General features: G+C 42.0%; 1 protein-coding gene across 2 annotated transcripts; it reads left to right on the forward strand.

Annotated features, from left to right (window-relative positions):
- The first annotated feature begins 673 nt into the window (after positions 1–673).
- Positions 674–24,843, forward strand: asap2b (ArfGAP with SH3 domain, ankyrin repeat and PH domain 2b). 2 transcript variants are annotated; one of them, XM_031581174.2, is made up of 29 exons: positions 674–1,753; positions 5,421–5,493; positions 8,607–8,752; positions 9,448–9,522; positions 9,759–9,808; positions 11,158–11,287; positions 11,818–11,903; positions 12,079–12,154; positions 12,550–12,636; positions 12,758–12,861; positions 13,253–13,322; positions 13,667–13,754; positions 14,583–14,631; positions 14,902–15,071; positions 15,373–15,506; positions 15,662–15,756; positions 16,206–16,398; positions 16,908–16,993; positions 17,724–17,839; positions 18,843–18,910; positions 19,541–19,648; positions 19,775–20,033; positions 20,439–20,528; positions 20,724–20,970; positions 21,948–22,009; positions 22,177–22,271; positions 22,378–22,419; positions 22,828–22,947; positions 23,375–24,843. In XM_031581174.2, the coding sequence occupies exons 1-29, from the start codon at positions 1,628–1,630 to the stop codon at positions 23,447–23,449; spliced, it is 3,120 nt and encodes a 1,039-aa protein (XP_031437034.1). In that variant the 5' UTR covers positions 674–1,627; the 3' UTR covers positions 23,450–24,843. The 2 variants fall into 2 exon arrangements, with proteins under 2 accessions (XP_031437034.1, XP_042565795.1); XM_042709861.1 differs by lacking the exon at positions 22,378–22,419.
- Positions 24,844–24,972: the final 129 nt, after the last annotated feature.

The raw sequence follows: 24,972 nt of genomic DNA on the forward strand, positions 1-24,972 counted from the left end.
CAAAGTCTATAAGTCTGTGAGTAAATAAAGTAATGGGTGCATAGTCAGTATGCTCTCTCACCAGTTTTGTCTCCCACATTGTAGAGTGAAAGCCTCAGAAGTTTAGATTAACATGGTGTGATGGTGTATGAAAATGTTGTGGGGGATCCAGAAGGGATTACACAGAAACAACACATTTTTGACCATATTGAAAGTACATCAGTCCACACTGATGCCATACATGGCATTGTAATTCAAGAGACTTTATGGATGTCGAAGTCCTCAAATACTTGAATATACACTCTGTGCTTACACGCTGTGTATTGCATTGACACTGCAAAGACTATGCATTTTCAAAAGTAATGAATTTAGCCTGTCTGTCTCTGAAGTTCTCAAAACGTGTCCCTGGTTTTCATTGCAACGTTACCTTTTCGTATGGATGTATTCTGTGCACCTGAATTTGTAGTGCTGTTGGTGTGTTCATGTGTGCATGAAATCCCAAATGAGTAAATCAATAACGTAAAAACTCGGTCCTGCACAATCAGAACGAGGCTCATTTACCAGTGAGTTAACATCAAAAATAAACTAAAATTGAATTAGTAAAAAAAAAAAAAAATAGAATAATAGTAATTTTAATTTTTAAATGGCACTTGACACTTAGCAAACTGATTATCTTGTAAATGTTTTCCTTGGAGCCATTTCTCTTTTAGCATGTCTCTTATTAGTTATATTTTTATAATTCCATGGATTATTGTAAATTTAGTAGGCAACGTTTCCATTTACCATCGCTAGATGTCAATATTGCGTCATCGATCCTGAATCAGTAACTAACCTTTTATTTTCTGTCACCGTAAAATGAAATACAAAAATGCTTACATCATACAGTTTTATGTAATACAGACCCTCGTGTAAAAATTTCTTTATAATGATTTTGAGTTAGAAAGGCGCAGACATCTACAGGTTTGTAGAAACGGTATGGCAAAATACTTTTAAGTTACAAATGCTCACAATTGCGGTACACTTTTTGTCATAAACTTCTGCCTCCCAATGTCAGCCCTTTGACGTATCTTGTGCTGTTAAATCCGGTGTAGTTTTTCATAGAGACCTTATCATCCCTTAATTGCGACACTGTTAAATAAAGGGGAAAGCCAAGTACAGAAATAAATCGCATTTCCGTCTTTGAAAGGTCCCGACACGCCAGAGTACTGTGCGCGAATCGATAGTTCAGGCCTTGTAAATTTAACGCAACGACCTCCTATTGGCTGAGCTTTCCTCTCTCTAGTCTTGTGGAATCCAATTCAGCACCTACCAGTTGACAGTGGCAGAAGTAGACTACTTCTCAAACCGGGTAGCACAGCCACCTGGGCCGAATTCGGAAACCGCCTACCTATTCTGCAAGTTTTGGCGTATTATATCAGAGGGGCTGTCGCTTAGAGTGAGTTTCGTTCACTTGGACTTTTTGAAGCTGTGCTTCTTTTTTGTTTTCAGTACAGCTGGAGCGTCATGCGTCTCTTTTGGAATGTCTAACCTGAGATAACAACAGTGTGGAACTCATCGGGGTCTGGCTATCAGGTCACCGCTGGCTACGATTGGATACACTCACCAATATCCTGTCTCGGAACCGGACCCAGACCGATAGCGCTTCAACATGCCGGACCAAGTCTCCGTCGTGGAGTTTATGGACATAACCAATGAGGATTATAAAACCCCCACAACCTCTATTTTCACCACGCGAATGACACACTGTCGGAACACTGTGACCGTTTTAGAAGAGGTTAGTCGGTTAATTGTACTATGTGAAAATCCACCGATACCCATGGGGGAGAGTGGGGTGCGGCTGGGTGCGTCCGATAGCTGGCATGCACATCTATCTGTGTGTCTTTAACTTAGCTGTCTTAAGCAATCCTTTTTAGGAATAGCTTTCAATCAGCAGCGACTGCATAAGAGAGGAAAACTACTTCCTTCTTGTGAAATCAAAGGTCTCACCCCAATCTCCAGGCATGCAGAGGTGAAACCTACCTCGCCCCGTAGCGAAACTCTTTGGATAAACCACTGACGGCTCAATTAACCCGTTTCTCTATCTTTGCAGAACACAGTGTTGAGCAAAATTGCGCAAGTATTGAGCAAAAAACTTTGTCGAAGTTCAAAAAATCTACTACTTTCTTCTAAGTTGGTTGAAAGTGGATTACTCTTGGCGCTGATCTTCAGTTTTAATATTTTGAACAACGGGTATGAAACGTTGATGGCACACCACTGCGCCCTGTCCTGACGCCATTAAAAATAGATAGTTCAGAAGAATATCCTGTTTATTATCCACCTTATCGTTATTCCTTAACAGTAGCTGTTACATTGGTATATGCTTAACTGGTATTTATGGCAATGTATAGGCTTTTGTGTTGATATAGAGGTGGATGGCCTAGAAGTGTTCAGAACCGTACATCAACTCTCTTATTCGCTAGACAGAAAACGGTTTTGTTTCACTTCTGCAAAGGTCGGCCACTTCCAGTTATTGTGTGAAGGAAACTGCCTAGGACATTGAAGTCCAAAGTGCAACTTAGCAATCACTAGTCTTTTGATAACGTTTGCAAAACTTTAAATTAGTCAGGAGTAGGGTCAGTGTTAGTCACAATAGAGTTTCGTCCTCATCGCGAAACACTTCTCTGTATGCGTGTGCTGTGTTATGGGAGACGGGCATCTTGGCATCTGGGGTGGTTGGGATTGATTGTCATTCTCTTTGTGTGAAGTGTCTAGCGGTAAAGCAAGTGGCCACTAGTATCAGCTGACTTCAGATGACTGGGGAATCATTAGGCCTTTTTTTTTTCAAGATTCACTGTTCACTGTTTACGGCTCAGCCTGAGGTATTACACCAGCCCAGATCACACAGGATCTCTCTCTCTCTCTCTCTCTCTACCTCTCTCACATACACACACACACACACACACACACACACACACACACATAAATACAAGAAGTCACATTATGATAAACAAATGTGCTCATTTAGATACAAAGCAGTCATGGATCTGGATGTAGACAGGCCAGATAGTTAAGCCATATGCACCCAGCTCACCCCAGGCTAGACGGCCAGTTAGATAGTGGCTACTGTGAGCTCTCTGGCCTAGCACACCCTCTGTGTAAACAGAGAGGCATAGCTCCGCCGTGTGTACATGCATGACACGGCTACTGGAGGTGATGTGGCTCTGAACCTTGCCACATGACGAGCTGATGCCTAGTATCACACGAAAACTATCTCACTCTCAAACACACTTATTTACAGCAAAAGAGGAGCATAACTGCTTTCCCTAGTCAATTCATTTTTCAACCACAGAAATGCATAAAACATGTATGTGCAAGCTCTCTCTCTCTCTCTCTCTCTCTCTCTCTCTCTCTCGGGTGTATACACACACAAATACTTAAAGACACTTAAAAGACAGTGGGAACTCCTACTCCCAGTCACGTGGTCAACTGTCTCTCTGCCTTCCTGCTGAGGCCTGCCTTTGAAGATCTCCTCTCTCCCTCTTTAATATGAGCAGAACACAGGAATTGTGGGAAAGCTCCTCAGGGCAAGGGTCGGCAGGTTTCCCAGCATGCTCTCTGGCGGGCCATTCATTCAGTCTTGTCTCAGCCTGTACCACCTCACTGACTGTAGGGTTCCTGTCCCAACCTGTATGACTCCTTTTCCCTCTCTCACTCTTTTTCTCTCTCTTTCTCTTCGGTTTGTCTCTGCATTGATTTTATTCTTTGTCATTATAGATACCACAGCAGATAGCTCACCATGCACTGTTAGAGCTGTTCTGATGTCTGTGTCAGTGCTGTCATAGCTCTCTCTCTATGTACACAACTCAGCCCATATCAACAATAGCATGTGACCTTATCAGGTCATCAGTCAGTCTTCCACACAGTCATTAAATAATTTAATCAGAAATAATGTCAATGAAGTCAATCAGTCATAGGGATCTTTCTCTTGAGCAAATAGAAGGTAAGTGGATGTCAGAGCTCAGTCAAAGCTCAGTCAGAAATACTGTCAGTCTGTTTAACTGTCTTACAGGAATGAGGTTGCCAGGTGACAGATAGCTGAGTGTAAACTCATTCATACATACTCCACATACGCAGAAAGGGTGGAACTTTGTAGTTGTCCATCCCCTTCTGTCACGTCTACCTCAAAGGGCTGTGTGTCTGAGGAAGATGTCTCCTCATCATCAAGCCAATAGGGGAAAGTACTGCCTGACGAGCAGCTCTTCTGCAAAACAGTGTCATGCAAGATAGCGTCCCTCACAGAACAGAACACACACCGAGGGGAGTGTTAACACAGCTGTTGGGTGTGTGTTGGTGAGAACTTTACCCACTCGTCCATCCCAGGAAAATGAGATGGAAAGAGTGTTGACAGTCACTAGGCACCTCTGTGCTTGTCAAATGGACGTAGTTTGGTGCATTTGTTTATAAACAAGCATGTTCAGACAACGCTCATACACTGTAAATTGACATGCAGCTACGCAAAGAGACAGAAAGATGGAAGTGCTACTCAAACAAGGAAGTGCTAAATAGGGTGTCTATGTAGCCTATGAACTTTTCATCAAACTGACCATTTCCTTCTCCATTTCCCCTTATTGTAAATGGGATAGAATCGGACAGGCTAACTTAAGTGTGTGTGTGTGAGTGTGGGAAGTCACTGAGGACTTATCAGAACTCAACAACAGCTGAGGTTTTCCCACGCAGTTGTTTCCGTGGTAACTGACTGGGCGCTCCACCCCGCCTGGCCGTGTTTTGATAGTAGCGGAGAGCAGCATGGCAAGCACCCCCAGTGCCTGTGGGTATGGCCACTATCACGGTTGTCCTGGTGGTGTGCCAGCCCTGTTGCTGTGGAAACAACAAGGGCAGGGCAGGGCAGAGCCAGCGGCCGAAAGCAAAGTCCCCAGATGCCATGGTGTTAGGGGGAGCGAATTCCCATGCAGTGAATCAGTATACAGGAGAAGATTACAGAGTGTGTTTTGACAGACGGTGGGTGTATATGGGTGGGAGTACCAAACAGGCATAGAGAAGGAATGTTTGTGTGTGTGTGTGTCTGTGTGTATGAGAGTGGGTGGGGATCTGGATGAGAACACCATAAAAAGGGGAGGGCACCCTCTCTAGACTGCCATGAGTCTACAAATACATTCAAAAGTTCAAATGTTATTTTACAGGGATATTTCTCCAGTCCTACGTGTTAAGATTGTTTCATGCACCTTTTAAAATAAACCTGTCCCCTGTTTGTAGAATTTTACAGATGATTTCAGTTTCAGTTTAAGTGACTGTTTATTTATTTGACTGAGTATTTCGGTTGGGGGGCATGTCTTCCAAGTCAGATCCTCATTTTTTTCTTTCTGTTACCCTTCAGTGATGATGTGTCTTTGCTTTCTTTCTTTCTTTCTTTCTTTCTGTTTGTTTGTTTGTCAACTGGTCAGGCATTGGATGTGGACCGAGGTGTGCTGCATAAGATCAAGAAGTCAGTCAAGTCCATAAGCAGCTCTGGCCTGGGTAAGTGTCAGGAAGTGACTCAGCTTCATCCTTTCCAGACACAGTGTGATGAAATACTGTAGGATGGAAGTGCAGATTGACACACACACACACACACACACACACACACACACACACACACACACACACAGCATCATTTAGATGCTGAACACACTATTTTGAGTCACAGTGTGTCCAAAGGGAGCCTCATATGATCTCATTTGGTTAACCAGTCGTGAGTAATGCCTGCCTGCGTGTGTCTGTCAGCCAGCCAGCCAGCCAGCCAGCTAGTCTGTCAAAGGAACAGTACACTTTGTTAACTTTATGTATGTTTTTTTTTTTTTAAACATAGCCGTGCTGTAAATGGAAAGGTAGGATGTGGTAGATAGATAGATAGATAGATAGATAGATGGATACTTTATTAATCCCGAGGGAAATTCAGGAAACAGTTAGGGTACAGTTTTAACTTTCAACTCGTCCACTCAGGTTTAGTTCAGGTGAATTTAACAGCATGCAAGAAGACAAAACTATTGATACAAAACAGCATTGTTGACTTGACTTGTTGATTTGTTTTTAATTTATGAGATGAATATCACATACGTAATTGTAGTTATACACAAGAAAAGATGTTAACTTACTTGTGCTATTGGTTGGGGACTTCCAACAGCGGCTAATCCTCTTACTTTCACATGCAAATACTCATAGCCAGCAACCTAACCAGTAATAACAACTGCCCAACCAGAGAGACAACCACAGTGCACAACTGTCTGGAGACAGCCGCAACACACGCCACATGCTGTGCCCAGGAAATGTAAAGGCCCGCCATCACAGTACAACATGCACTGTCTGTAGCCCACAACTGCTAAACATAACAACACGACGGCCCAACCATAGAACCTGGGCAGCAGCTCACAACCAAAACAAAGCTGCCTCCGTGAGCAATTCACTGGGGGGTTTCAAGCAGGCAACTGCCCTTCATTAGTGCTTCCTTGAATAAGGCCCACGATACCTCCAGAAGCTCAACAGCTGGTGTCTGGTGCCAGAGAGCCACACCCCTCCATACTCATGATGGGTACCATAGACAACTACAGCTACCCCTCAAGATAGACCTCGACAACATTTCGCATATCTTAGTTTTAATTCAGGTTAATTCACAACCCCAAGATGTGTCCGAGTGCCTCAACCACAACCACTGGCTCGCTTTTTCAGCAGCTAGGGGCAACTCCTTCAAAGCTCCTTTGAGTGAGAGCCAGCAATCTCCAATCAACTTGTGTATGATTTCAACCAATTTCAGAAGATATGTAGAGAAGGTGTGGGAGTGGAGAAGGATTCAAAAGAAGCTGAGACAAAGTGAATGAAAAACGAAAGAACAGAGTGATACTAGGGATACATGTGGTACAGTAGGTAGTGAAGTCGTTTGGTAATCAGAAGGTTGCTAGTTGCTAGTTCGATTCCCTGTCGAAGTGTCCTTGAGCAAGACACTGAACCCCTAATTGCTCCTGATGTGCAGTGTGCCATCAGTGTAAATGTAAAATGTGTATACATTGTAAGTCGCACATATGTAAGTCGCTTTGGATAAAAGCGTCTGCTAAATGACTAAATGTAAACGTAAATGGATAACAAGTAGAGAAGAATAAAGAAATAGAAGGGGTGTGTCGAGGCAAAGAGAGAACACCGAGAAAGGGAAGAGGGACAGGGAGTAAAAAGGAAGAGTGCAACACCACATTCCGTTCATGCTACACAGCTGCAGGAGGACCTGTCAGGACAAGCCTCTCTCCTCAGCTCTTCAAATCTCTGCTGCTCTCACTGTCTAGTCAGGTGACTCTATTAACCCCCAACTCTGCCAGCTATCACCTCCCAGTCTAAATCTCTTTCTTGCTTGATATCTGGCCCTCTCTTCTCTCTCTCTCTCTCTCTCTCTCACTCTCTCGCTCTCTTTCTCAACTTCCCTCTTTAATCTGCTCTGGTCTATCGAAAGCCCTGAATGCCTCCCACTGTATTCCAAAACAAGGTTGCTATAAAGTAACTATACCCCGTATACACTTTCAAATCTCTTGTTGACGTAGTTAGCTTATATGTTTGGAAATGCTTGAACTGAAACAAATGTTCCATATTTAGTGCATCTACTGTATGCAAGATTCCTGCCACGCTGGAGGCTTTTGCTTATCTTGTGACTTCCATCCCGCTCTGGCATGATTGAGCTCTAGTTTTAGCTCCAGCTCTTGTGGTGTTTTCCTGTGTTTCTCCACAGCCAGACCCTTTGTGTTCTGGGCGGGTTAGTAGGTCACGGTCCCTTAAGCTTTGACCCTGACCGACGTTGTGCTAGCAGCACACTTTACACATTCCACAGATTAGAAAAGCCCTCTGGAGCAATAGTTAATGTGACATGTGACAGTTGCGGTTTATGGTTTGGTGGCCATTGGTGGACTTGTTCAAGCAATCGTAGACTATAGTATGTAGACAATGGTCTGACTAACACAGAATTTGAATTCCATTTTTTAAAAAGTGTTGATTGGCCCGTTGGACCAGACACTCGTCATCACCAGAGACACCAACTGACACCTAAAACACATTTGAAATCATTACATTTACATTTAGCAGACGCTTTTATCCAAAGCGACTTACATATGTGTGACTTACAATGTATACACATTTTACATTTACACTGATGGCACACTGCACATCAGGAGCAATTAGGGGTTCAGTGTCTTGCTCAAGGACGCTTCGACAGGGAATCGAACCAGCAACCTTCTGATTACTAAACGACTTCTCTACCACTGTACCACTGTCACCCCAGTAAATCAATTAAACAGTGCAGCACAATTCGTTATGCTATCCTATTGTCCTGTATTTAAGATTATGGTGTGACTGTGGTTGTGACTAGACTAGAATGCACATGCAGACAGCAAATTCACACTACTGTGCTGTCACAGTAAAAGCCAACTGAGTGAAAGTGCAGTCAGGTAATCTGAGGCAGTTGTGTGGATGGATTAAACTGCGTGATGCCTAACAAACTCAGGGAGGGGCATATTACTTCATCTTTCCTGTAAGTCTGTGGTAGTGTGTTTGATCCAGTGCCTATCCCAATTTACACAAAGCCTGTTTTTTGTTTTTTTTACTGTATGCCATTCCAGCACACGTGGATAATGAGGAGCAGTACATCCAGTCGCTGGAGAAATTTGGGGAGAACTGCGTGTACAGAGACGACCCAGAGGTTGGGTCGGCCTTTCTGAAGTTCGCCGTGTTCACAAAAGAACTCACTGCCCTCTTCAAAAACCTGGTATGGGGTTACTGCCGCCTGTAGTTCACTTCTCTTTTTTCCTCTTGTTCTCATTTTCTCTCTCTGGTGGCTTTTGTACTAGTTATGTCTCAACTGGATCTTTAGATCTTACCTTTATCACTGTGCCAGATTCTCTTCAGATCTTTCATTGCCACAACAAAGTAAAGTTTGTAGTTGTCTGTGGGTATGATCATTAGAATAGCACCTTCTATTTTTTTTTCCTGCACACAGTACAGCATGCAGAGAAAATAGAGTTCATGTTGTGCCGCTTCTCTGACATCAGTGGAACCCCCACACCAAGAATGCGATATGTTGTGCCGCTTCACTTGCTGAGCTAAAGGCAGTGTAATCTCGGTCACTCTGTATTTAACTGTTCCATTTCAGGCCTGTGGTCGTGACCTATATTACCTACGCCGCTTAAAGTTTATCTTTTTGCGAAGAGAGGCAAGGGGAGTGTGTGGTGTATATCGACTTCCTCACCACTGTGTCTCAATATAAACATATATATATATATATATATATATATATATATATATATATAATATAATTATAATAATTATATATATATAATGAGACACAGTGGTGAGGAAGGAAATATGTTTTGCCTTCATGCTAGCCTGTTACCTGTGGACCAGTAACATGCATGCTGAAATGCTTTGAGAAAACTCACAGTGTCTATCTTTCTCTGTTTCCAGTTGCAGAATATGAACAACATCATCACCTTCCCCTTGGACAGTCTGCTTAAGGGAGATCTTAAAGGCGTTAAGGGGGTATGATGTAGCTGTGTTCACATTTTCCTCTCATCACAGGTCATGTTCAGGACAAATAAATAATATAGTAGGCTACAAACACACAACTTATATGGGTAAATATAGCTTATGAAAAATTGATACATATACGTATACAATGATATCTATATGCAACAGTGCTTGCCTGCATATTTATGTTACTCCACTTCTGGTTACATGTAATATTTATTGTCTCTTTTTATATGTGGTTTACACAGGACTTGAAAAAGCCTTTCGATAAAGCCTGGAAGGACTACGATACCAAAGTGTAAGACACATTCCTGATGCTTCTTCTTCTTCTTCTTCTTCTTCTTCTTCTTCTTCTTCTTCTTCTTCTGTGGTCTAGACTGGAGTTTCAGTTAATAAATAGATGGTGGTTTACACACCAGGTTATAGACTTGTCGTCAATTTAGTGTTTATTGCTCAGTACATTACATTACAACTCAATAACACGCAGATGTATCACAGGAGCTTTTAGTTAGTAGAAGTTAGATTTATATTGTATGCAAACACTGGCAAAAACCCAGGGGAAACCGTGTTACCAAATTACAGCGTGACCCATAATCAACGAAATAGGAACTCTAATTGTAGTAGTAGAAAGAACTACAAAGAACTTTGTCACCGAGCAAAAGCTTACGTTAACTGTTTAAACAAAATGGACCAGCCACACTCACTCACACCCTTACTTATCCTCTCACGGATCTCAGTGGCACCTTTAAAAATCCACGGTTATCAGGCAGAAGGCCAGGCCTTGTGTAAACATTCATCCAGCAGGGTTTAAATGAGGGCTTTGTTTCGATCTGTCACTTCCCTTTTTTCCTGAGGGTTGTCCTCAGGCTAAACAAGGAGTGGGCGGTAGCAAAGTATCTCAGGGTTACATTTTAAGCTTCTATTATGTGTGTGACGAGTTTTTGGGGAATGTAAAGCAGCATGGCCTGTGATTACCTAAAGAGGACGTATAATGTTTTTCCGGTTTTCCCCTTTCCTTTAGTGTGTTGTATAGCTTTTTGTGCATGTAAACAGTCTGCAAAGTTGCAACGCCCCGTTAGTACATGCTAGAGGGAGGAACTCTCTCCCACAGAAACCACTTTTCTCATCTGCCTGAAATGCCACGTTGGAATTCCAGCCTTTTTCTTTTGTTACAAGATGATGCAATCTTGTTACACAATCCTTATTGTCCGCCATAGCTGACCAATCAGAGCACACTGGGTTCATTGGAGGGGGCGGGGGGGGGGGGGGGGGGGCTCTTACAGAGTGTTTCAAACAGAGGGTAAATAGAGATGTACAGTATGAGAAAAATAATATGTTTTAGGAACATTGAAGCATGTAAATCTATTCTAGTAGACCCCAAAAATGTAATTATGAACATTGAAAATGAGCATAATAGGTCCTCTTTAATGTTTTAGCAATGTGTATATGTTTTATTGACTTATGTTGAGAACTGTAATCCTGAGAGGTTTAAACCATGCAGTTGGATATTATTCAAAAGAGGATCCTTGAAACATAGCTTTTGTGTAGTACTAAACTTTTAACATTTCTGGTCTCAACGTGAACTTTCATCAAACTTTGTTTCATTTGTTTAACTTTGAGCCTCCAACTCTTTGACCCCTCGCTTAGGAACAAAATTGAAAAGGAGAAACGTGAGCATGCGAAGCAGCATGGGATGATCCGTACGGAGTTCAGTGGAGGAGAGATTGCCGAAGAGATGGAGAAGGAGAGACGCCTTTTCCAGTTGCAGATGTGTGAGGTACTGGGGCAGTGTTACTCTGCTGTTTGGTTCCCTCGCCTAGATTTAGTAACTGTGAACTTTTGCAGGTTGGGGTTGATAGCACAAGAGACACCCTAATCTTAGCAGCACCCAGTGTATGGTACAGTCCAGGCCTTTATCTGGGACTGTGTATTGAAGTGAAGGAGAGAACTATAAACCACACTTGATACTTTTCATTAAACTTGGTTTGTTTGTTTTTTAACTATGTTCTTAACTATGTTTGTATTTATGTTGTTCTTTTTAACGATGTTCTTAATTATGCTTTTAACCATGTTTTTTTTTATATAGGCTGTTTTAACTATGTCTTAACTATGTTTTTTTTTAACTATGTTTTTACTGTAGCACTCTGAGATTCTGCCGAATATAGAGTGCGGTATAAATTAAATTAATTATTATTATTATTATTTATTATTATGTAGGAGGTTTACATGCCTGTATATATGTCTCACTGCAACTGCCACACAGTAATGATGACTGCCTGATGGACATTTCTTTTGTCTGTATTTCAGTATCTTCTCAAAGTCAATGAAATCAAAGTCAAGAAAGGCGTGGATCTTCTCCAGAACCTCATCAAATATTTCCATGCTCAGTGCAAGTAAGCTACGGTGTTCCTTTCTTTCCTTTCCCCGGCTTACCTATGGCTTATGTATGTCTTCTTCATTGTACGTCATTAGTAAATGCATATTAGTAATGTATGCTTTAGGATTGCACCTCACCAGTGGAATTATAATGAGAAAGCATCGTGTTTCCAATTACCCTTGATGTTCCAGCTTCTTCCAGGACGGTCTGAAGGTGGTGGAGAACCTCAAACCTGCCATGGAGAAGCTGTCAACAGACCTTGCAGCAGTAAGTCGTGTTCTCCTACAGTTCAATGATGAAAAGATCAACAATCTTAGGATAAAGGTTTCTTACTTAGTGCCAATAATTACATGGTTTCTCACTGTTCAAGCATTCAAAGAATTCAAAGAATATATAGTATGCACATATATTGTCTTTCTTGACTGTCTATCACTGAGGGTCACAGCAATTACACACACAGTAACTCTTTGAAGGTTACCAAAGTATGCACCCAAGTAACATACCCTGTATATATGTGCGTGTTTGTGTGTGTGCGTGTGTGTGTTTGTGTGTGTGTGCGTGTGCGCGTGTGTGCGTGTGTGTGTGTCTCTGTGTGTGTGTGTGCGTGTGTGTGTGTGCGTGTGTGTGTGTGTGTCTCTGTGTGTGTGTACGCTCTCTAACAGATCAAGCAGAGCCAAGATGGTGAGAGGAAGCAGTTGACACAGCTCCGGGATGTACTGAAGTCCTCCTTACAGTCTGAACCAAAAGATGTGAGTACAGTTTCCAGGGAATGTGTTGAAGTGTATGGGATATACTTTTAGTATGCATTTAGTATTTCTGTGAAATTGTTTTCATTGTTCACTTATGCTATTGAGTTGGTTATTTAACCAGGATGCCCAATCCAAACAAAATGCTGGCTACAGTCTTCATCAGCTCCAGGGGAACAAGGCCCATGGGACTGAACGTTGTGGAATGCTCTCCAAGAGAAGTGAAGGGTAGGTGGACCTTTGTAGAATCATCAGTTGTAACTGCAATATCCATTGCCAGGGAGGGAGATATGTTGACACTTTACACACACACACACACACACTCGCTCACTCACTCACTCACTCACTCACTCACTCACTCACTCACTCACTCACTCACTCACTCACTCACTCACACACACTCACTCACTCACTCACTCACTCACTCACACACACACTCACTCACTCACTCACTCACTCACTCACTCACTCACTCACTCACTCACTCACTCACTCACTCACACACTCACACACACACACTCACTCACTCACACACACATTGTATTGACATAAGCAGATACACACAACACATCCACTCAGGCTGACTGGTTCTTTCATTCACCGGCTCCTTGTTCTCCAGTCTGCGAAGGGTCTGGCAGAAGAGGAAATGTTCTGTGCGAAACGGGTTCCTCACCATATCTCACGGAACGGTAAGAACACGCTCACAGTGAAGAGCACTGTGCATTATCTATCTCCTATCACCTGAATTATCTTTCTACTGATTTATATCTATAATCTACCACCTCACACCTTTATCTATCTATTGATCTATAGCTATAATCTACCATCTCACACCTTTATCTTTCTACTGATCTATAGCTATAATCTACCATCTCACACCTTTATCTTTCTACTGATCTATAGCTATAATCTACCACCTCACACCTTTATCTATCTATTGATCTATAGCTATAATCTACCATCTCACACCTTTATCCATCCAGCTTTCTTAATCTTATCAGTCACATATTATTTATCGATTGTTCTAATGCAGGCAAACAGACCACCAGCTAAACTGAACCTGCTGACCTGTCAAGTGAAGCACAACCCAGATGAGAAGAGGAGCTTTGACCTGATCTCACGTGAGATTCCCGCCTGTTAACAGATCTCACCCAGCCTTTTCACCAAACAAACACAGATCTCAACGAGCCTTTTCACCAAACAAACACAGATCTCACCCAGCCTTTTCACCAAACAAACTAGGGCTGAACGATTAATTGCATTTGCGATTTAATCGCGATATGATAGAACGCGATTTTCTAACCGTAACGTTCGTGATTAAAAACGCGATCTTAAAAAAAAAAAAAGATGGTAAGATGGTACATTTTGCACACAGTGTTTAAAAAGTGCATGCCTTGTGTTTATTCTTACAATGACTTTGTTTAAATTACTTAAATGCACAGTGGCAAAGCCACCGATTTGTTGTTCTTAATTCTGTAATGAGCAGTTAAATAAAAATTTTAATTGTGGGAAATAATATTTTACACTAAATGTATCTAATATTGTGTTGGTCATATTGAAATCATTAATTACAATTTGTTGGGAAAAAAATAGGATAAAATAAAAAAAAATCGCACATTAAATCGCAATCGCAATATTGGGGGGAAAAATCTCAATTAGATTATTTCCCCAAATCGTTCAACCGTAAAACAAACATAGCTTAGCGAAGCCTCCTCACGAGCAAAGTCAAGTTAGTAAAGCTTCTTCCCCAATAAGATATCAGATTACTGAAGCCATTCCAACAACAAAATGAGACACCACCATCATCTCCATTTGAATGGAACCTTACCAGAAGCAGAAGGAGTACAGTCTACTGAAAATATATAACCTGTTACTTCCATGATGTTCCCCATCATCTCCTGTGTTATGTCTCCTTACTCTGCTGGTCTGTCTTCTCTGCTGTCACCCAGATGACCGGACGTATCACTTCCAGGCAGAAGATGAGGGAGAGTGCCAGATGTATGTGGCCATGATGCATGTTTACATCTAATGACGTTATAATTGGATAAGTGTATAAGTGGATACAGGGATCTGGTGGTTCTCCAGAATGACCATGAATGCTTACACTATTCTAACCATTTGCACAGACATTAAAAACTATGCCATAAGCATATGTGTCCCTGTCACAGATATTGACAATGATATTGACAATGAAAACAGACAATGATCTAACACAAATGATTGATTGATGAATTAAACATTATTATTATTATTATGCTGTGTCTCCAGTTGGATCTCAGTGCTTCAGAACAGTAAGGAGGAGGCTTTGAACAACGCCTTTAAAGGCGACCCAGAGGAGAGTGGCGAGAACAACATTGTCCAAGAGCTGACCCGCGCCATTGTGGAGGAGGTCAAAAGGATGAGCGGTAACGATGAGTGCTGTGACTGCGGAGCACCTGGTGAGAGCTGCTTCAGGGTTTACCATTGAGAAAATGAAACGGTTTAGGAATCGTCATGTTTCCTGGGTCAGCTGCCAACCTTGGATTGTTATTTTGTGAGTGACTCAGAAGTCTCAGAAAAACTGAATGAGAAAAGTGGGGGAAGATGTCTGTCCATCTGTCTGTCTGACTGTCTCTTAACATATACGTAGATGCCTTAAAGAAAGGCTTAAGAAAGGCAGAAAGAAAGATACATCATTTTCTTCAGTGCTGAGAAGAATGAACTAAATTCGAGGCTTGATGTATTGTACTCTCTCCTAAGATCCCACCTGGCTCTCAACCAACCTGGGAGTGTTGATCTGCATTGAATGTTCTGGAATCCACCGGGAAATGGGGGTCCACTACTCCAGAATCCAGTCTTTGACATTAGACGTCCTTGGAACCTCAGAACTCTTGGTCAGACTAGAATCTTGGTTTTAAAATCTTTGTAGGGTCTTGTAGTAGAACCTTTGTGTGGATTTTTCATGCCAGTGTGTGTATGACATTTGTGAAGTCCACACTGAGTGCTGCTATTAAAGCTGTTGTAACAAACTGCTTCTAACCACCCACAGCTAGCTAAGAATATTGGGAATGCAGTCTTCAATGAGGTCATGGAGGCTAATCTGTCAGCAGAGGATGTGTCTAAACCCAACCCCTCCAGTGACATGTGAGTGACACCACAACCTGACTAACTAGTGACATTTCACGTGAATCAAGTCCCCATTATGTGTTATAACTCAAATCATGGAATAGGCCTAGTCCATAATGCATTTATTATGCACTATTCATCTTGTGTATACTTTATATAGTTATGTCACAACTAAACCTCAATGTTTATGATTACGTATACAATCAAATTACTGGTGTAGAAAGGAGAGAGCACAGATGAATACTGCATTACATTACATATTACCTATTTATAAAAGATGAAGGAAGTATGATAGCATATTTTCTTACTTTTAGCTATGAAGAACTGTACTATAATAATCTCATGTCTGTATATAATATACTGTTACATCTTATAATGTGCATAATACGACCTCATGACCTCATGAAGAGTGATAGAGGGCATCATATTAATGTCAATATTATTTGCTCTTCTGTTTTGTTATGCAGGCTGACACGGAAAGACTACATCACGGCCAAGTACACAGAGAAGCGTTTCGCACAGCGTAAATACGGAGACACCAGCGCCAGACAGCACGCCCTGCGGGAGGCGGTGAAGAGCCGGGACATCTTGACCCTGCTGCAGGTCTTCGCTGAGGGAGTGGACCTGATGGAGTATATCCCTCCTGGCCAACATGAACATGTGAGTGAAGACTGCATCCCAGACACTAGATCTCTCCAGATCTGTGCTGGAGATAAACCAGATTAGGGTCATCTGCGGGGATGGCATATGTATGTTGAGCTGTGTCCTTTTGGGGGAAATTACGCAAAGGGGGGGTTTGATGGTTTTCTTTAAATGTTTTAAATATTATTTAACTGTAACAAAGAGCTCATATTAGGAAGAGTGTGTATTTTCTGATATCTTCTCTGATGTAAGACATATGGCGAAAGTATTGAGGCTTGAGTTGTAATAATAATAATAATAATAATAATAAAACTTTATTTATATAGCACCTTTCATGCAAAAGAATGCAGCTCAAAGTGCTTATAATTAGTTTTACAGCTGCAATAACATACACACACACACACACACACACACACACACACACACACACACACACACACACACACCACACTACACAATACATTTGAAGCTGATTGAATACTCCTCCAGTTTCTCATCACATTCCAACTCCCCTCTTGAACCCCTAGGAGCCTGGGGAGACAGCACTGCACCTGGCTGTGAGGATGGTGGACAGGAACTCCCTCCATATCGTGGACTTCCTAGCACAAAACAGGTAAACTACGGTAGCCCAGAAGGATCATGTACTGTATGTGTGTGTGTGGTGCAACATCAGGTTATGGTGTCTCTTCTAACAAGGAAAGGATGGATGATATGAGAGGAAAATGAGTTCAGCTTGATATGAAGTGCAGTGATAACAGAGCTTTGAACACACATTTTCATACACACGATTCTAGAGTTTCATGGTGAAAGTGTGCGGTGTATGAAGTACTGTTCTGTGTTCATATTAGGGGTGGGGGAAAAAATCGATTTTTCGATTTCTCTCGATTCTCTTTAGAACGATTCTGTCTCGATTCAGAAAAGTTCATAATCGATTTAAAAAAAAAAAAAAAATTAAAAAAATATTAATATTTTTTTTTTTTTTTTTTTACACATTCATTTTGTGTTGAAATGCAAGCTGCATCGATTATTGCATTGTTCATAGAAAGTCATAATTGTGACAAGGAAAAACTTTTTCTCTAATAAAAAAATAGATCTGTTGATTTATCAAAACACAAAGTAGGAAGTGATTTGAGACTCTAAATAGCAAACTCAAATGTTTTAAAAATTGAGATGCATCGATAATCGTTTTATCGGTTTAGAATTGATAATCGATAATCGGTTTAGAATCGAGAATCGGTTTAGAATCGAATCGTTGACCTCTGAATCGGAATCGAATCGAATCGTGAGGTGCCAAGAGATTCCCACCCCTAGTTCATATGGATGTTTGTATGTGTTGTCTGCAGTGGGAACCTGGACAAGCAGACGGCCAAAGGGAGCACAGCTCTGCACTACTGCTGCCTGACGGACAACAGTGAATGTCTGAAACTGCTGCTAAGGGGGAAAGCTTCTGTTACTACAGGTAGGAATCAGAGTATTGAGAAGTAAGTTACACGTATGACACACTCCAACACAAAGAGAAGCAGAGAGGAGGGTGCACTGAGCAGTCGTTGACTATATATACAGCACAAAGAGAAGCAGAGAGGAGTGTGCACTGAGCAGTCGTTGACTATATATACAGCACAAAGAGAAGCAGAGAGGAGTGTGCACTGAGCAGTCGTTGACTATATATACAGCACAAAGAGAAGCAGAGAGGAGTGTGCACTGAGCAGTCGTTGACTATATATACAGCACAAAGAGAAGCAGAGAGGAGTGTGCACTGAGCAGTCGTTGACTATATATACAGCACAAAGAGACGCAGAGAGGAGTGTGCACTGAGCAGTCGTTGACTATATATACAGCACAAAGAGAAGCAGAGAGGAGGGTGCACTGAGCAGTCGTTGACTATATATACAGCACAAAGAGAAGCAGAGAGGAGGGTGCGCTGAGCAGTCGTTGACTATATATACAGCACAAAGAGAAGCAGAGAGGAGTGTGCACTGAGCAGTCGTTGACTATATATACAGCACAAAGAGACGCAGAGAGGAGTGTGCACTGAGCAGTCGTTGACTATATATACAGCACAAAGAGAAGCAGAGAGGAGTGTGCACTGAGCAGTCGTTGACTATATATACAGCACAAAGAGACGCAGAGAGGAGTGTGCACTGAGCAGTCCTTGACTATATATACAGCACAAAGAGTAGCAGAGAGGAGTGTGCACTGAGCAGTCGTTGACTATATATACAGCACAAAGAGAAGCAGAGAGGAGTGTGCACTGAGCAGTCGTTGACTATATATACAGCACAAAGAGACGCAGAGAGGAGGGTGCACTGAGCAGTCGTTGACTATATATATACAGCACAAACACAGAAGCAGAAACATCAGCTAACAGATGAAATGGTATGAAAGCAAGCAGTATAGCATTACTGAGTGTAGCATTACTGAGTGAAATCATTATTGAATGTAATCTCTTCTGCCCCTTTCAGCCAATGAAGCAGGGGAGACTGCACTGGAACTGGCCAGACGTCTCAGACACACTCAGTGTGAAGAGCTGGTAGGTGCTTCACCTCAGTTGAATACTGTCGGATTGGCAGCATTGTATGCTGGTGCTGGGAGACTTGAGGTGTGAGAAAGGTGGACATTAGGAAGGATTATTTTACCCCACTGGTTTTTTTGTGTTAATGCCACGAAGCGCTAGTCTATTACATTGTAAGAGTATGTGGCATATCATGTTTCAACTATGGTATGTTGACTGCATATACAGTGAGGGTTATATAACTAGCTACCACTTCGCACTATATATATATATAAATACTTTTAATTTAATTTAAATCTCTACTGGTGATATTAAGGGGTTGGATTAAATATATCTCTATAATTATAATTATAATTATTTATTTTTTTTGCACTATATCTTTGTTATGTTTCTTTGATGTCTATTTTTATGTGCATGTCATTTCTTTGTGCATATTATGTATTTGCTGTAAAGCACTTTGAGCTGCATTCTTTTGCATGAAAGGTGCTATATAAATAAAGTTTTATTATTATTATTATTATTATTATATAAGTTGCTCAACCAGCAAAAGTGATGCAGAGACCATTCAGTCCTGTCACCCTCAACATGCATACCTTCACCGCCCTACATCCGACATCCCTGTTTTTTTCCCTCTGCTGCGATTGACAGCTGACACAGGTGCAGACGGGCAAGTTTAACGTCCACGTGCACGTGGAGTACGAGTGGAGGCTACACAACAACGACCTGGACGAGAGCGACGAGGAGATGGAGGAGAAGGTGAGACGACAACACACTTTCTTTTCATTTACATGTACATCCATATTATGGATATGGTTGAAATTGGTTCAGATTTTGCACCATAAGGGCTTTAGCGTTACACCTCACATGTATGTTTGTGTGCAGCCCATCCCTCATGGCCGGCGTGAGGAACGGCCCGTCAGCTGTTTTGTTCCTGGCAGCGGCCCCATGCAGCCCAACATGACCTCCCTGGCCCGCGATGCCGCTTCCCTGGTGGCCAGCAGGGAGCGCCAGCGAGGCTTCATCCCCAGCATGGTCTCCAACGAGACCTACGGCACCATGCTGGACCAGGCCTCTTCCCCGCCCGCAGCTCCTAGTCTGCCAGCCCCAGTACCCCCACTCCCACCACGCAACCCTGGCAAAGGTGAGGCATCTCTAGGGCAACCACTACAGCATGACAACCAGCCCTTGCGGAGTATATGAATTCAATTCAGAGTTTCTTAGATCGGTAGCTTTATGTTGCTCTAAAACATTACAAGAGTGACTAAAGAATAGTAATGTGGTTTTGAGGAAGATTTGAAGTGTGATGGTGTTTTTGGATGTTTTTTTTGTTAATGTGTATATATATGTGTACGTGCTGAATGGTTGGTTTGTCGGTTGATTTCGAGAGTGAGTGACTAAAGATTAGTAATGTGGTTTTGAGGAAGATTTGAAGTGTGATGGTGTTTTTGGATGTTTTTTTTGTTAATGTGTATATATATGTGTACGTGCTGAATGGTTGGTTTGTCGGTTGATTTCGACTGATGAGTTGCTTGTGACACTGCAATAGCTACAGGTTGGAAGTCCAGCATGGAGACCGCAGGGAGACAGAGGTCTTCATCTGATCCATACAACCCAGAGACATACATCCCCATGAATGGTGAGGGCTGGCTGGTCTTTCTCAGCGATAGTGATAATCTGAGGTTGTTGGGGGTGGAGGTTGAAAGTAGGATTTTTGGGGGAAATGTGAAAATGAATTATTAAGTTAGCATGTCCTTTTTGGCTTTTGGGTTTGACAGTGACATTTAAAGTGAAGTTGGCCAGAGTTCTACAAATCTCTCCCTTTCTCCCACAGTTGTTCCTCCACCTGCCCCACCTGCTCCGCCTCCTCCTGTCTTTAAGAAAACAGCTACGTTGGACTCCAAGGGCAAAACCGCCCCTGTATCTCCTGTTTCAATACCCCCACCGCTTCCCCATGGGGCTCCGAGACTTCCACTGCCCTCTGCGCCTACTCTGCCCCCAGCTCCCCCCTTCAAACCCACCCCACCCCCTCCACCTCCACACCACGCCAACCGGGCAAAAGCACCCAAATCACCCAGCGGGTATGTGAGGTCAAACTCCATTGTTGTGGTGTTTTGGATTCATAAGTTAGCCCAGTGGCAAGCCATTACATCATCCTGTTCCATGTATTAAAAGTTGGTCATAATATTTGGTGTTTAGATGGGTTGATTTACTAGTATTTTCCAACAGTGAATTTGCAGGACTTCCAGATATTCCCAACCAAATGTCAAAATGCCACATCTGCAGAACTTTTAATTACTTGGAACATCGAAAAGACTTACTTGGAACATCGAAAAGAACAGACAACCTTTTGACTCAAATGCACTTTCAATGACACAGTCAGTGACAAAGCCAGTTTGAAAGAGGCCAATCATAAAGCTTCCAAATACACTATTATGCATCCCATATTTTTTTATAATATCTTTACAATTTGACAGTACATGTCTTGGAGTGAGACAAGTATAAAAGCATCTCTCGAGCATCTCTAGTGTTTTATCCAGTCTTTCCAACGGCAGAAGTTAAAAAAAAATTATAATAATTTGGGTTACTTTCACTTTTCCTAAGGTTTTCTGGTATCCATACGCAATTCAGTGTTGTTATATGGAAATCTGGACCTGCTCCAATTCATTGGTAATGTATAACCACCAATGGTAATGTGAAAACCCCACTTCTGCCCTCTGGAAAGTAGTCCCGTCTTTGAAAGAACAATTTATTTTATTGCAAACCAGTGCATCCGTTTGATCTGATTTTGTGTCTGGGTTAGGGTAAGGTTTTTTTTTGTCATTCTTTTGCTGTTGTCTACTGGAAAAACGTCCATCCTAATATTAATTTGAGTCAATGGGTTGTCTATTCCTACAAAGACACAATTTTGAATTACTGTCCAAGTTCATGGACCATTGGCTACAGGTGCTGCAGAAACAGATTAGGTTGGAAAGATCTGGAAACTTTTTTCAGTGTTATCCTGGAAAACTGGATCTTACGTTTGTAATGTTTTAAATGGCTTTTGTTTTACTTGCAGCAATTTGGATGCCAGGGTCACCAAAGGGTCAACCAGGCGCCCCTTACCTTTAGACAAACGAGGTATCAACAAACACATATTTTAGCGTAATTAGTAATCACACAGTGAATGTGAAGTCTGAACCCTGACTGATAGTACTTGTTACACAAAAATTCTTTAAGGTTAAAACATTGTAAGCTACAATGGTGATATCTGTATTGCTGATGTGATTTCCTGTTGGTGCGACCAGCTAAGGACCCCCAGAAGGACATCCCAGCTCTTCCATCCAGTCCAGAGCCCGTACCTTCCTCTCCCCCCACCCCAAAACCCAGGACAGTCCATACAGTGAGTACACTGGCTTAAAGTCATCCTTAGTTCCAATGAAGACTTCTGCCACTGTTTTCTGTGAGTTCTATGGAGTTGTAAACGTGATGCACACTGCTTACCGCAGGCAGTCCAAGAGAGAACCTTTCCAGATGTGGCAGAAGCAGGGGTGCGTCGTCTTCTTTGCCTTGCCCAGTGATGGCCTTGACAACATATCCTGCCTTCACATTTCAGCCAGTCTTTAGTCTTCACCACACCTGCTACACCAGCCTATACATGCTTCATGTTGTACACTTTCAGCAGGAAGCCCGTGGCTCACTCATTTTACCCATCTCATTTTGGAATCCAGTTCATTTGTCTGGGTGTAACGCTGTCATTCCGTAGAGTTCTCGTATGACTTCGACAGATTTCATTTTTTTGACTGCATTCATTATTTTATTTTCACTGTTAGTACAGAAAATGCATATTGCTTAAGCCTACTAGCACCGGTCAAACGTATGCATGACAACATTTACTTCTTGTGTAGCCATACTATTTAAAAACGTACCAATGTGTGTGTGTGTGTGTGTGTGTACAGAAACAAAAGCTGCGGAGAGTGAAGGCCATCTACAACTGCAATGCCGATAACCCTGACGAGCTCACCTTCAGTGAGGGAGAGGTGATCGTGGTGAATGGAGAAGAGGACCAGGAGTGGTGGGTGAGTGAGCGCATACTCAAGACACACACAGTGTTGCTCACCCACAGGCAAACACCCCAATTGCTCACACAAGACACAAAATCCTGCTTTTAAGTGAATTTTTTTGTCCTTCTCTCAAACACACAAATTGTATATGCCCTACCCGATTTCAGTTGTATTTGTCTCCCCCATGTACACATAATCACAAATCTCAAAACGGAGAGTAATAATTTGTCTGTAATCGTAGACAGAAACACTGACCAGGGAATGTGAACGGCCTGAATTCAGAGGGTCTTGAAAGGAATTGGCTCACTCACGTACTACATGCACACACCTCCTACATTTACGGTCAGTCATGCTGACTCATGTGGGAATCCACCAGGATCACTGAGCACCTCTCCTGTGCTCTCCTCTCTGAAACTGAGACTGTGTGTCCCCCCTGCCACAGGTCGGCCATATCGAGGGAGACCCGAGCCGCACAGGAGCGTTCCCCGTCACGTTCGTCCACTTCATCTCTGAGTGATCACCTCACAGTAGGCCTATGAGTGTCATAGGATTATAAGCAGCCTATGTGTGGGTGTGAAGCATGAGGGAGAGAGAGAATAAGAGGACGAGACAGAAAACAAGATAAAGAGAGGGATGTGCAAGTCACCGTTATTTTATCAGAGCAAAGATGAACATCTACTCCCTATAAGAATTGCCATCTTACAAAGATCATTCTACTTCATACAAAAACCTGGGCTGTTGTCGAATATAGTATATATATTTTTTTTAAAGTCCTATGTCCTCTCCTAACCACTTCTCATTGACCTCGATGGAAAACGTCATCAAGTCAAGGCAAGATGTTAAGGAGAATTCATAAGAACTTGGGAGAAGACCACCGCGGTACTAAGAGGATCTGATTGACTTACCCTAGGCTTCGCAATTATGCAACAGCAGATGTTATTGACTTGTTGTTGATAGTTTGTTGTTGCTGCTGTACAAAATTGTGGGACATCATTATCTCCTTCCCTTTCGTAAAGGATGGTCCAGTGCACCCTGTGCTAAAGGACATAAGAAAGGAAGCACTGAAGCACCTTCAGCCTTTAAAGAATTCGACCAGCTCTGATCATGGCTCCCTCTTAGATACTTATGGGGCATTTCACTCAGTTAGGAACCTTCCTAAGAAAAGACTATTCGACCACAGCCCTGTTCTCCTGAAAGTCTATTATCTATGTGCATTTGTTGAGGCGGTCACCATGTTACAGTCGGAGAGATAGAGATGTATGCAACATTGACACATGCGGACTAATGCAAAATGAACATGAGCATTAATACTGTAAAGGTACCAGTAAATACTACATCCTGTAGACGGTCATGTTTCGACACATTTTTTATCAGTTCCTGAGAATCAGATGATGAGCAAGGGCAGCATCTGTAAATCAGTGAAGACAGGCATTGTGGACTGTAGGCTGACCATGAAAATCTGCAGTGAAATTTCGTTGTCATGCAAACACAGGTTAACATGTGTGACAGGTCTTGCTTATTCCTTTATTTGTAACTGATATTAACATTGTGTTTCTCTGTTTGCAACATATATCTTAGAATTGTTAAATATAAATTTGTGGATATTTTTGACCAAAGTTGCAGAGCAACTATAGTATTTGTATATTATTGTTGCCTTAGAAACTGTATCTAAAAAAAAAAGTTTTCTTTTTTAATCACCTGTATTCTTCTATAGAAATAGGATAATTAAACTCATTCATTTAAGTAAGCATGACCTCTGACTGAATGTCATCTGGAAATTTCCTACAGCTCCAAATACACCAGTAGAGGCAAGATCACAGGTTCCCTTGATGGAAGTACAAACCTTTGCCTTGGTAGCACATGTTCAGTGTATATAATAAACTATAGTATACAGTTTACTGTATGACTGTTCGCTGAAGGTATTGTCCATTTTTAAAAGATTACTTGGAGGACCCCAGAATTGCCGTTCCCTGGAGGCAGGCCTGGTGCTTTGAATGTCCATAATTAGTCATTTCTGCACTTCCACAGCTGTCTTCCTCT

The sequence above is a fragment of the Clupea harengus genome, chromosome 15, assembly GCF_900700415.2.
Source record: "Clupea harengus chromosome 15, Ch_v2.0.2, whole genome shotgun sequence".
NCBI classification, from domain to species: Eukaryota; Metazoa; Chordata; class Actinopteri; order Clupeiformes; family Clupeidae; genus Clupea; species Clupea harengus.